The 13,869-nt window shown below is 40.1% G+C and overlaps 1 protein-coding gene across 1 annotated transcript in view; it reads left to right on the top strand.

Annotated features, from left to right (window-relative positions):
• Positions 1-13,869, top strand: part of PCLO (piccolo presynaptic cytomatrix protein) — a 288,802-nt gene that overhangs the window by 28,597 nt on the left and 246,336 nt on the right. Inside the window, exon 3 of the mRNA XM_029077273.2 lies at positions 3,602-4,975. Coding sequence (XP_028933106.1) covers positions 3,602-4,975 — 1,374 coding nt within the window. The remainder of the gene's footprint in view (positions 1-3,601; positions 4,976-13,869) is intronic.

Genomic DNA, 13,869 nt, shown 5'->3' with positions numbered 1-13,869 from the left:
CTTTTGCTGTCTACTTCCTCAGAGAAATTGCTTCAAATGAAATTCTTGCCTGGAATAATTAATTAACATTTCTGAATACCTTGAGTTCTCCCAGCGAAGATTTATATGTCAAGGGTGAAATTGTGTCATCAGATGTAAGTGAGCTGTGGTGTAGCAAATTATATCATAGTGTTACACACTCCAGAGCAGAATTTGGGCTTAAACTTTGAATTTATGCTCAGGTCAGTGATAATATTGGAGAAGAAGAAATAAAAGCTGACTTGCAGCTTCTCAATGAATTGCACTGGTGTGTATAGGTGCACTGCCAGAAAAATAGTGAACATTCATTTTTACTGATATGAGTCACTAGGCTATCATTAAAGGATGTTGCAGAAATTCTCATTCCTAACATTGTGTGGACAATGAAAGTGTTTTGAAGTGAAAATTTTCTACTCAGCAAGTTAGAAGGAAATGGAACTACAAGTGTTTTCAGTAATTAAACTGTCAACTTGGAGTTTAAAAATACTGATTGCCATCTATTGGTCATAGGAGTTAAATGGCAAAAAAGAGAGTTTCCCTTCCAAAATCCTAAAAGGATAATAGACTTTTCATAATGTCACAGAGGTAGAAAGATAACCTGAATTTGTGTTGAAAGCATTTCTCACAATCGAGTGCTGAGTTCCCAGGGAATAGAGTAAAATGTTGGTGGCAAGAACAGTGCCAGAAAATGCTACTGGCAGTAAGGGATTGAGAGGCAAAAGATAAAAGATTGAGAGATTGAGTAGTTTGAGCAGAACAAAGCAGAGAAGAATGCAGTGGAGTAAAGGAGAAGAAACTATATTTTTTATTGTAAAATTGAAATTAAGTGGAGGAATGCAGATGTTCTGAAGTGAAACCCCCATTGCAAAACGTTGACTGTGACATTCTAAACTAAGGGGAAAAGTGAATATGAAAAGGAGTCTCACACAATTTACTAAGGTCCTAAAATGATCCTTGAAGCTTAGTGAGAGGCAAAGGAGTATTCCAGGTAGGAATTAAAACAAAAAAAACCGTATTAAATTACTAGGGAAAGGGACAGAAGAATTAGTTGAAGACGTGCTCCCTCTTCTCAAGTGGAATGTGCAATGAGTCTCATTTCAATGGACAACAAACTTCCTCAAATAGAGAGTGTGACATGTAGAGAAAACTCAGGGTTGTAGTGAGAAACATATACTGAGTACCAGGTCCACTGATTAGTACTGGACAGGTGGAATAAGTGACCTCCAGGAAAAATACACTGACTTAGCAGTGAGCAGGAGGGAAATAGAACCTATAATCAACCAACCATATTTTTTCATGGTATTTAAGTGCTTACTCTGTGGAAACACTGCCCTAATTGCTGGGGTAGATATAAAGTAATCAGGTTGGACACAGTTCATATCCCATATGGAGCTCACAGTCTTTATCCCCAGCAGCATGACTCAGTGGAAAGAGCATGGGTTTAGGAGTCAGAACGTCATGGGTTTTAATCCCGGATCCGCCACCTGTCAGCTGTGTGACTTTGGGCAAGTCACTTGCTTCTCGGTGCCTCAGTTACCTCATCTGTAAAATGGGGATTAAGACTGTGAGCCTCACATGGGACCACCTGATTACCCTGTATCCACCCCCCAGCGCTTAGAACAGTGCTTGGCACATAGTAAGCACTTAACAAACACCAACATTATTCATCATTATTTTACAGATGAAGTAACCGAGGAACAGAGAATTTGTGACTTGTCCGAGGTCCCAAAACAGACTAGGATTAGAACGGAAGTCCTCAAGGGCTCCCAGTACTGTGGTCTATCCACTAAATCAGGATGCTTGGTTACCAAGTACAGAGAACTGTTTTAAGCACTTCATTCATTTGATTGTATTTCTCGAGTGCTTACTATGTGCAGAGCATAGTACTAAGCACCAACACTGGACTAAGTGCTTGAGAAAGTACAGTAAAATAAGTTGGTAAACACACTATCTGTTTTCAAGAAACTTACAGTAGTCTAAAAGGAAGGCAGGAAATAGAAGCAAAACAACTTTTCCCCACTTTAAAATGCTGGGGCTTCTCTTGGCTTCCTTTGGTAAGTGATGCTTCTATCCCAAAGTAACATTCCACATTTTAGATGAGTAAAAAAAAAAATCACTTTTGAAGTATGCTACATAGTGATTTTTTTAATACAAAATTTTCTGTTGGTAAAATGACAACTTTTCCTTTTACATAATAATGGAGAAAAAAGATATGTAGCACAGGGTGGATGGAAGATAACTTGGGTATTTTGCAAATAAATTGGTCATGTAGTAATACGAGAAAGAGCAATGCTTCTGGTATTCTCTATTTGTTGGGAAAGACTTAATCACTGTCATCATCGTATTGATCATCATCAATATCTACTAATAATTACAGCATGCAGATACCTGCTACTAGATGCTTGAAAATAAACATAGAAGACACAGTTCTTACCCTCAAGAGGAATACATGCTTATAGAGAAGATTTCAATTCTTAAACTCAGGGTGGTGTCCCAGTCATATGAAGGGACAAATATTACTTTAATATGGGAAGTTAGGGGGTACATTTGGGACTTGATCCTAAAATCACAGTATGGGATAGCAAGGCAATAATTTCTTTCATTACTGATCTGTAATTTTTTAAATTGGTCTATATATTTCATTTGCGTCTCTTTGTGTGTGGTAATTAGGTGCTTCTAGTTAATGTTTCCTATAATAACAGAATGCTGATGAAATTAAAAGATAAAATGTGATGCTGGAGAAGATGAAAAAATATTTGAGGAAGGACATAGCTTAGTGGAAAGAGCACTGGTTTAAGAGTCAGAGGGCATGGTTTCTAATCCCAGCTCCACCACTCATCAGCTGTGTGACTCTGGGCAAATCACTTGACTTCTCTTCGCCTCAGTTACTTCATCTGTAAAATGGGGATTGAGACCGTGAGCCCCACGTGGAACAACCTGATTGCCTTGTATATACCCCAGCACTTAGAACAGTGCTTGACACATAGTAAGTGCTTAACAGATGCCATCATTATTATTACTTGGGAGTGAATGTGTTTCAATTGCCTATGCCACTTGAAAAGCCCGGGTTGGGTTCAAATTCCGGCTCTGATCTTGGCCTGCTTTGTGGGATCTGGGGCAAGTCAATTCACTTTTCTTTGTCTGCTTTGGTTACCTCATCTGTAAAATGGGGATTAAAGCTGTGAGCTGAATGTGGGGCTTGGACTGTGGCCATCCTGTATCCTTAGTCTTGTCTCTACCCCAGGGCTTAATACAGTGTCTGGCACATGGTAAGCACTTAACAAATACTATATTTGCATATTTATGTACTATATATGTATGCATGTATATATCCATGTATTTAAAAAAACTCTAGGATCCTCCATTTTGTTTGTTTTCAGTTTTTAGTTTGCTATAGAGGCATCAATTGAGCCATATGGGAGTCATATCCACTATGAGTTTTCCCTGGAAATTAAACCTCAAAAGTTATTTCTGAACATATTAAAATCACTACGAAACTCCTGATGATTGGCTTTTTTGTTGTTGGCGTTTTTATATCCTGAGTGATATTGCTAATGATGCGCTCATTTCCATCTTCCCGCAGATCAAAGAATGGCTCTGTTTAAACTGCCAGATGCAAAGAGCATTAGGAGGGAGTTTAGCTGCTGCCCCACCACCACCTCAGCCGAAACCGAAGACTGCCCCTCCGGCTCCCCTGACTTCAGCAACCAAGCCAGGTCCCCAGCTGCCTTCCCAGAAGAAAGACGGAGCTCCCATTCCTGATCATCCAAAGCCTCCCGAGACTAAGAAGCCCTCACTCCTCACGAAACAGCCTTCCATCTCTGGCTCTCCCCCAACAAAAGCCAAGCCACGCCACCCAGACTCTGGGACACCATCCACCCCGCCCACTGGAACCTCTTCGAAAGCGGAGCAATTCAGGGCTCCGATGGCTGATGTCAAACTAAAGCCATCCAAGCCACAAAAGACCCCAGCCGATGTGGTGGCTCCCTCCATAGCCGTGATAAAGTCGGATTTGCCTGGCTCCAAAGTTCAACCGCAGGCTCAGGAGAAAATAGGCCAGGCAGCAAAACCTGATCCTGCCAAGCCACCACAAAGCATTCCTCCCCTGTTGGACAAGGAGATGCTGAGAGATTCCAAATCCCGGCCTCCACTGACATCAGATTCCAAACCTGTCTCCCAACCCGGTCCTGTCTCTGGAAGCAAAGGTCAAAAACCAGTTGATCCAGTCTTAAAGAAGGAAGACCCGAAGAAAGCACAAACAAAAATGAGTCCGAAGCCAGATGCCAAGCAGGTGCCAAAAGGACCCCCAGCACCCATAGCTCCTAAGCCTGGTCCTGTACTCCCCGGGCCTGGACCCCAGCAGCCTCCCAAGGCACAAGAGCAGACGAGGCGTTTCAGCCTCAACCTTGGAAGTGTTACTGATGCCCCAAAACCACAGCCCACAACTCCTCAAGAGACAGTCACCGGGAAACTCTTTGGTTTTGGAGCGTCGATCTTTAGCCAGGCTTCCAATTTAATCTCCACTGCAGGCCAGCCGGGACCTCAAGGACTAAGTGGACCAGGGGCCCCAGAAGCAAAACAGCCTTTCCCTCCCTCACAGACTCCCACATCCCAAGGGCCACCGAGAGCCACCCCTGTGAAGAAAGAAATGAAAGCCCTTCCGGGAGCCGATAGAGTCACCCTGCCCAAGGTTGGACAGGTTTCCAAAGCAAAAGGAATGGAGCCTGAGAGGAGGTCACCTCCCACCCAGGACAGTAAACCTCAAACTGCTGAGCCCAGACAGAGCTTTGGACCTCCCACAGCAGAGAAACCCACCCAGCCTCAACCCACCTGCCCTTTATGTAAAACTGGACTAAATGTAGGTTCGAAGGATTCCCCGAACTTCAACACCTGTACAGAATGCAAGAAGGTTGTGTGTAATCTCTGTGGATTTAACCCAACACCTCACATCACTGAGGTAAGTGGTGGCATTTGATTGCTTCTTTTGGTACTGAAATTTTGATGATCGCCTAAGCTTATAAAGCAGCCCATTGCTGGTGGGGAATGGTGATTAATGTTGTCTCATTAATAGGAAGCTTAATTACTTGAGAGTTCTTTGATATCCCATTAAGAATCAGCTTTACCAAGTTAATATGTTAGGAAATGGAGGAGACAAAGTTAATAGCTCACCTAAATTAGGTGGAAAATTCAGGTTTGTGGCCCAGAGAATTGTTGTTTTAATTCCGGGCACTAGTATGTTCCTTATTTTTTAGTCAAGTCATTACAGATTGACCAACTTGTGTATTTCAAGATCTATGGGCCTTGTTGCTGCTTATTTGGTTTATGGATTCCAGCTGCTTGGGAAGTTGGCTCTTGAACAGAGAGGTTGTTTTTATTTTTGTTCTGATGGCTCCTTGCCACTTTCTCTCAAAAAGTGGGCTCACCTTCTTCTTTGTGAGAATTCAGAAACCTTAATAGAATATTCATAATTCAAAATCAAATTATTTCAAAAGAAATAATTTTAAGTGGGGCCATTTTTTTAAAGTATCATGAGAAATGATTGGGTAACTGTATGCTTAAAGGAAGAATATTATGCAGATGCACAAAATTCCATAGGGCCCTGAAGATTATTACTTTCCTGATGATAGAGTTCATTTGCTTTGATTACCAGGGTAGTTCTTCTGCCTTTGTGGGTGTCAGTGTGCCCTACTTAGTGATCATCAGATTGGTCTCTTACTGATCATCAGATTGGCCAACCCATGGGTAAAACAATTAAACGCTACTGAACAAAATAATAAGTACCTGAGGAGATAGGGCAAGTAACTGAGTAAAGTTAGTGATGTGCTTCATCTTTGTTCATGTTGATATAGCTGAAAATTTTAATGGGGGGGAAATCAAAAAATATGACAAATTATGAGAAAGAAAATAGAAATGCCACATTGTTTTAGATCCATTATTCATGTATAGAGTGATACATATCAATATGTATTCTCTGAGTCATTTCTTGAGGGTTTTTTTAAGAAACAGATGTAATGGGAAGACAAGTTTAAGGTGATAGCCATTTTAATTCTTTAATCATGAATCATATGTCCAAGCCTGTGGACATCTTAAGAGAAATCAGGATAGGCTTAATGAAAATTGCCACCTGAATCATAGTGAAATATAAATCATTCAATAAGTTATATTCAGCAGGCTTTACTAAGCATCTGTTATGAGAAAAGGAGAGTACCTGGTGCTATGGGGAATTACAAAAGGAGAGATCAAGTCACGGACCAGTGCTATAAAGCTCATAGTTGAAGTTGGGAATCAAGCGTTAACATAGGTACGATGTACAAGTAAGTGAAAGTCACAACCTGCTGATGTCCAAGAAATAAAAGTGCTAAGGGAAAGAAATAGAGAAACAATATGTAATTGTGTTAAGAGTTTAGAAAGAATTTGCTCTGCTCAAGTTTATAGGCTCTTGTTCTTGGATGACTCTGGGAAATATATTCCCAGGCAGGAGATGATGTAAGAATGTTTCCTACTCAGTCCTTTAACAGTCCTCATCAATCCTTTAACATCGGCACCACTTCCAAAAGCAGCTGAACGTTGTCACAACTAGGCCCTACCGACGCTAGGCAAAATGGGGCTCTTAAAACACTTAAAGGGCTCATAGTCTCTTCCCAGAGGTCTAGGGTCTAATGCAGTGAATACACAAAAAAGTCTTCCTTTTCTGCTCCAACTGAACCCAGCAGTTGAAAGATAACACTGAAGAGACTACAAGTCCCTAAGCATATTGCCATCTTTTAAGAAAACTACTAAGTGTCTTACTGGTGTCATCTCTGTGCATGAGAGGTGGTGCCATTCTGAAGACCAGCAAATTCAACATCTGTAAGTATTAATCACCGAAGTTTGAGGTTTAGGAGTTCCAGCTCAACCAAACCCACCTGGTTTGGCAAATTCTGGATGCTCAAACTCCTCAACCACCCCTCCCCCTTTCTCTCACTAGCAATCTGCTGGAGAAATATGGGCTTTAAAAAAATAACTGTTTTGGTAGTTGAATTCCATATTTTTGACTAAGCATGTGTAATACAGAATGTTTCTGTTCCCATATACCTGGACTAAAATCTAAGTAGGTAGTCAACTAAAACTGTTGGAGTTTACCGAGGGTACTTTATTGCCTCTTGTGAGAGATGTTCTTAATCTGCTAATAAGAAGGACAACTAGAAGATAATGGAGTTATCTAGGAAGGCACTGATAAATGGTAGGGAAGGTCAATCCAAATTTCGCAAGCCTAATGATTTTTTTGAAACTATTTCCGAGGCAGTTAGAAGAGAGAAGCACTTGATGATAATTGGAATTTGTTTGCTCATGCACAGTTTATTTTGGCCATCCTGGCATGGGAATTATATTTTTGATAGATGAGTGATTCTTTTTGGGAAAGACACGTATTATTTAGTTCTTCCTCTACTCTGAATTCCACTGCTGATAGTCCTCTTTTACACTAATTCAATAGCCATTATTGGCTTTGTCTATAGAGATTACTGTCTCTGTGTTTCAATGTTCTCAGTAGATTCATCTCCACCAGTTCCCATATATTCATTGAAAGAAATACTAATATTTGTGAAATAAACATCAGTGGATAAATAAATACATGTATTTAATAGATTCCAAAGGCCCACAGGGCTTCCTGAACCATAGTGAATCCCAGAATAAATTAATGAGCCTTCTCACCAGTGATTTACTCAATGAGGTGGCATGTTGTTTACTGGCTCTCTAATTAGCTTTCCTATGGCAATGAATCTCAGGTAGGAAAGTGCTATTTTGGGCATCAGATTACCAGAAATTATCAGAGCTGAGGTTCTGAAATAATAGTGACAGGACATGTGGTACAGTAGGGGGAAAAAAAAAAACAGTGGATGATCAAATAAGTAATTAAAACTGGTGAGCAAAATATAATAATTCTTAATGCTCTCTAGAAGTCTACCAACATGTAGGTTCTATATTCAGTGCAATTAAATGTAGTTCCTCTGGGATTTTTAGAGCAATAAATTTTATGTAAATGTGAATAGTTAAACAGGTAGAATCCCAAAATCATGATCAGGAAAGGGAGACTAAGTGGGAAAGCATTAAGGGACATTTGGATTTAAAAAAATAAGGGTGTGAATACTCTGTTCTACTCATCATCCTTACTGGAATTAAACTCAAGCACATGACCTATTGTTAGGGAAATATCCTTACCCTACCCTAAACATAAGTCCTTTGGAAGCATAAGCCCCGAAGTATTGTTTTTTCAATTGATGATGAACAATCAAGTGGTAGACTGTTAGCTAGTTTGGGGCAGGCAACATACCTACCAACTGTGTTGCATTTTATTCTCCCAAGCACTTAGAAGAGGGCTCAGTAAATACCACTGATTGATTTATTCATAAAAGGCTTTGTAATTCTATCTGGGAACACCCTGCTCTTTCCAAATGCATGTTTCTCATTAAGCTGAAAGCAGATTTACAGGAGGACCAATCCTGTTGAGTCTTTCTCCTGTAGCAGTATAACAGACAGAAAACTAATGAAACAACTGGGAATTATCTTTCCACACGGCACATATTGGGGGGCTGGAATTTGAACATGCAGCTATCTTTTCAGCCGAATGGACATGCAAGCATCATGTGTCCCAGTTGGTTTAGTCTTTTTATCTTCAAACTTTGAGTTCTTGCTAGAACGAGTATTTTCATGACATGTTTTGGCTAGAACTTTTGGAATTAGGGAAATTTTTTCCAACAGTAAAAGCCATTGGGATACAGTGTGCTACAGTGTTGGAAGAAATAGTTTGTTGTATGCATGAATATGTAGTTTACAAATGTTCAAAGTGTCAGACATAAGTACTAGAATGCTAGTTTTCCTTAATTGCAGTTCTCTAAAAAACAAGCCTCCTGTTACAGGAGAGCTGAATGTATTTAAAATGTTTTTTTAAATGGTATTTGAGTGCATACCATGTGGCAGTGACTGTGCTAAGCACTGGGTAGATACAAGATATTCACCTTGGACACATCCCATGTCCTACATGGATATCAGTCTTAATCCCCATATTGCAGATGAGATAACTCAGATACAGATAAGTGACTTGCCCTAGGTCATACAGCAGACCTACATACAGCAGATGGAGCTGGAATTTGAACCCAGATCCTTCTTACTCCCAGGCCCATGCTCTATCTACAAGGTCATACTGCTTCTCAAGTAAAAAGCCCTTTTAAGGAAGAACTCCCATTTGAGTTTTTATTTGGATAGATACCAAGGAAAACCCTGCAAATCTCCCTGGAGATATAACCAACTAGTTCATATCATAAAGAAAAATGATTTCTGACCTATATAAATGGTTCATCCCTTTATAGCAGGTGCAATCTAGAGGGATACTTTCTTTGACATTTCAAAATTCTATTCAAATGCTCTTCATGAAAAGCAATAATTATAATTACTTTAGACCAGATAGGGCTTCTGAGCTGAAGTGTTACACTTAGGGATTAACCAGTGTTCTTTGAAGTGCTTTTGCTAACTATAATAGTATATCATCAGTATCAGGAAAATAGAAAAAGTCCCTATTGACATATCTGACATTCAGTTCTTAATCAAAAATATTAGCAATAGCAGTTTTTGAAATGCAAGATTTCTTCACTGTATCCAGAAAATTAAGTTAATTATAATAAAAATAGAAATTATGACCCTTTTATGAATGGTCATTTATTAGAGTGGTTTAGTATTGGCAAAATTCTTATTTTATCCACTATCGTTTCATCACATTTTTTGTCTCCAATATTATGAACCAAACAGCGCCTAGTGAAAATCATTTCTCTAGTGTTATATGTAAACATTAATATGCTAAAGAATCTCTAAATTATATATGTATTTGTAATTTTTATATATATTAAAATATCTTTTTATACGTGTGTATATAGAGATTTTTTTTTCTTAGACGACTTCTACTTTTCTTTGGGTACTATGGGACACCACCCCAAAATGATTAGGGTTTGTCCATTTTTTTTTACTCCTTTTCTTTAAAAAATAACATTGTCAAACTTGGTTGAATGATCTCACCATGATTGGAGTGACCTAGCTGACTTAGAGCCTTCTCACCAATTCAGTGTTTCCAGTGAGTTTGGAGGGACTTGTCTACTCAAAAGCAGCTTGGCTCTTCATGAGCATTAGTGAAGCAGCCTGGCCTGATGCAAAGAGCCTAAGTCTAGGATACAGGAGACCTGGGTTCTAATCCCAGCTCAGCCATTTGCCTGCTGTGTCACCATGGGCTATTATCATTGTTATTATTAGCATTACCAAATCACATTTCTTAAGGACTTACTATTGTCAAGTACTGTTCTGAGTGCTGAGCTAGGCACAAGTTAATTAGGTCAGACACAGTCCCTGTCCTATCTGGGGCTTGCAGTCTAAGTACGAGGTAGAACAGATATGGAATCCCCATTTTACAGATGAGGAAACTGAGGTAAAGGGAAGTGAAGTGATTTGCCCAAAATTACACAGCAGGAAAATGGTGGAGCTGGGAATAGAATTCAGGTCCTCTAATTCCTAGGCCTGGGCTCTTTCCTCTAGGCCGCATTATTTACCCACTAAACTTCTCGGCTCCTCATTCTCCTCAACTGGAAATGGGACTAAATGCCCATTCATTCTTTCTTGTGTTTATGCTAGCATTGGCACATTGGAGAAGCAGCGTGGCTCACTGGAAAGAGCACGGGCTTTGGAGTCAGAGGTTATGGGTTCGAATCCCCGCTCTACCACTTGTCAGCTGTGTGACTGTGGGCAAGTCACTTAACTTCTCTGTGCCTCAGTTACCTCATCTGTAAAATGGGGATTAAGACTGTGAGCCCCTCGTGGGACAACCTGATTCCCCTGTGTCTACCCCAGCGCTTAGAACAGTGCTCTGCACATAGTAAGCGCTTAACAAATACCAACATTATTATTAAGTCACTTACATAAATATTATAATTTGCACCCAAACTGCCCACCCAAATCCTCAACTTGTATCTTCCCCCAAACCTGCCAAAATAATCTATTCACTAAGTTTATAGCATATCTTTTCTGCAGGTAGGTGTTGGCCATGTTGGATAAACTGGAGTGTGCAGTATCTCTCCTTCTTTCCCTCTCCCTCCCTCCTTTTTCCTTCCTTTCTCGCTGAGGGAGGAAATATCTGAATCTCTTCATGACCCAAAATACCCATTTGGAGAACTACTTTGAAACAGGTACAATTGAATATTACTTAGTAGTCAACACTTGTTTTAAATATTTGCACCATCAGTGAAGTAATATTTATTTAATGCAAAATTGAGTTGTGCCCCCAGTTGTACTTGGGGCAGATATTGGAAATAGAACAGAAAATAAGGCTTTGGGACTTAATTTCTTGGTAGTGATGGGAGAATATGACATTTTGTCCTTCATAATTCACAACTGCAAGGAGGGTGTCATTTCTCTAGTCAAGGAAATAGAAATGTGAAGTCATGGAAAACCAGTTGATATCTATTAGGGCTTTAATGTGGATTGACAGCATAAACACCAAAAGGAATGACTTTAGTGGTAATGCAATTGATATATTAACACGAGTCTCTGGCAAATGGCCAAACCTCCTTGCTTTGTACATTTCTTGCCTCTGAATCGTGTGTCTTAATGACTCCTTGTACCTTTCAGTTAGAAATGTTTGTAGGTGTCAGAACTTATCTATGGCAGTTCTTGCCCCCATTTTCAGCTAAGTAAATCATTATGAGAATGAAACTACTAAGACCATTCAAGTCAATTCATTATTGCTACCAATTTAGGCACTATAGCATTCAAGGCAAGTATTGCTAAAATGTTTGTCTTTCCTGTTTCCATCAAGGACTAGAACAGGTTTAAACTGCATCACTTTGTACCTCTTAATTAACTTGTTCTTTCTCAAGTGCTTAGTACAGTGCTCTGCAGATTATAAGCGCTCAATAAGTACCTTTGATTGACGAAAGATATATTTAAACATTGGAAGAAGGCATGATCAGAGGATAATGTGGAACGTCCTGCTCTGGAAAGTAACTGGAGAGGTTTGCATTCAATCATTCATTCAAACATATTTATTGAACTCTTACCATATTCAGAGCACAGTACTAAGCGCTTGGGAGAGTACCACACAACATAGAGACATTCCCTGCTTCATGGAATAGGTGAGTGTAGTCTTTCTGGTAGTCAGGGGATCAAAGAATTAGCCTTTTGAGGTCTCCTCCTTATATTAGGAATTTGATGATTAAAATGTAGACTAATAAGAAAATGGAGTCTCCCATCAGAAATAATGAACGAGCCTCAGGATCAAGAATGTGAAAAGGGAAACTGGGAATGGTGGTAGTGGCTTGAGCAGGGCCATTTACACCTCCTTGTACTTGCCATTCATGTTCTCACTGATGTTTGGAGGGGAAAGAGTGAGTAGTGGGCAGATATGGTATTTTTTTAAGCACTTTGTGCCAGATGCTGTACTATGTGCTGGGGAAGATATGATATAGTCAGATTTGACACAGTCCTTGTCCCACATAGGAATCACAGTATTAATCCCCATTTTACAGATGAGGTAACTGAGGCACAGAGAAGTTAAGTGACCTGCTCAAGGTCACACTGCAGATGTGATGGAGCCACGCATTAATCAGATCCAGGCAGAACTGAAACTACAACCCAGGTCTCTTGACTCCCAGAAGAGTGTTCCTTCTATTGAACTACGAGGGTGGGATAGACGATTAAGGAAGGAAGCAGAAGTAGATTGCTCGCTCTTGGGAAATACATGAATTTTTTTTCAGGTCATTAAGATTCAGTGTCCTGAGACAGGAATCAATTTGATAACTCCCATTTTGATTAGCATCAGTACATTTTCTTTTCCCTTGAATAAAGCCTTCCTTCCGTTTAAGCATCCGCAGGTCTCCCCACTTTCAAATCCCTTATTAAACTGACCTCCTCCAACAAGCTCTCCCTGATTAATTTCCCAGTATCTTGAGTCATATCATTCCTTCAGCCTACTTTAGTACTTGAGATGAGGAGCAATGTGGCCTATTGGTAAGATTCTGGCCTGGGAGGACCCAACTTCTCCATCCTGATTCTGCCACTGTCTACTGTCTGCCACCCCACTCTCAGACCCCTATCTAATCTCACTTATGCACAAGCCTATAATTTATTTATATTGATGTTTGTCTCCCCCAGTGACTGTGGCCTACTTGTAGGCAGGGAATTTGTCTACCAGCTCTATTGTATTGTACTCTCCCAAACACTACAGGGCTGGCCACACAGTAAGCATTCAATAAGTATTATTGATTCATTGATAGAGCTAAATTGCCACAGGATGTTGTGGGTCTCAGGGCAAGTGAGCGCACATCACAACCACCATGAAACCCCTCCTACCTAACTTAGCTTTGATCTGTCCTTGGGAGAACTTGGGCCACCCCAAGTGAGCTTTCCCATTATTGGAAGAGGAGCCAGTAGCCTTCTCCTGGAATGTCCCAAATGGATTTGGAGAGGTAAAGAAAGATTTGAGCTAGTTGTGGACAGGGAATGTGCCTGTTGTTGTACTGTACTATCCCAACTGCTTGGTACCGTGCTTTGCACAGAGTAAGTACTCCATAAATATGATTGAAAGATTGTCTTGAGGATTTGTCCTTCTGCCAGGCCTGTGCCCTTCCTGCCTATCAGAAGACATGATCACTGCCTAGAACCTCCTGGAAGAGAAATACATTAGTCACAAATGGGAGTAAGAAGTACTCAAATAGAGTATGGAAAGCATTATGTAAAAAAGTGCATCAGGAAGTGGAGAGTACAGAAGTGCTATTGTGGGTCAAAAGTTCTCAATTGATAGTAGGGTGGTTGTGATCTGGGAAGCAGAAAAATGTA

This window comes from Ornithorhynchus anatinus, chromosome 13 (genome assembly GCF_004115215.2).
Source record: "Ornithorhynchus anatinus isolate Pmale09 chromosome 13, mOrnAna1.pri.v4, whole genome shotgun sequence".
Taxonomy (NCBI): Eukaryota; Metazoa; Chordata; class Mammalia; order Monotremata; family Ornithorhynchidae; genus Ornithorhynchus; species Ornithorhynchus anatinus.
Note: the sequence above shows the minus strand (reverse complement) of the source record. Positions and strands in the feature narration are given on the sequence as shown.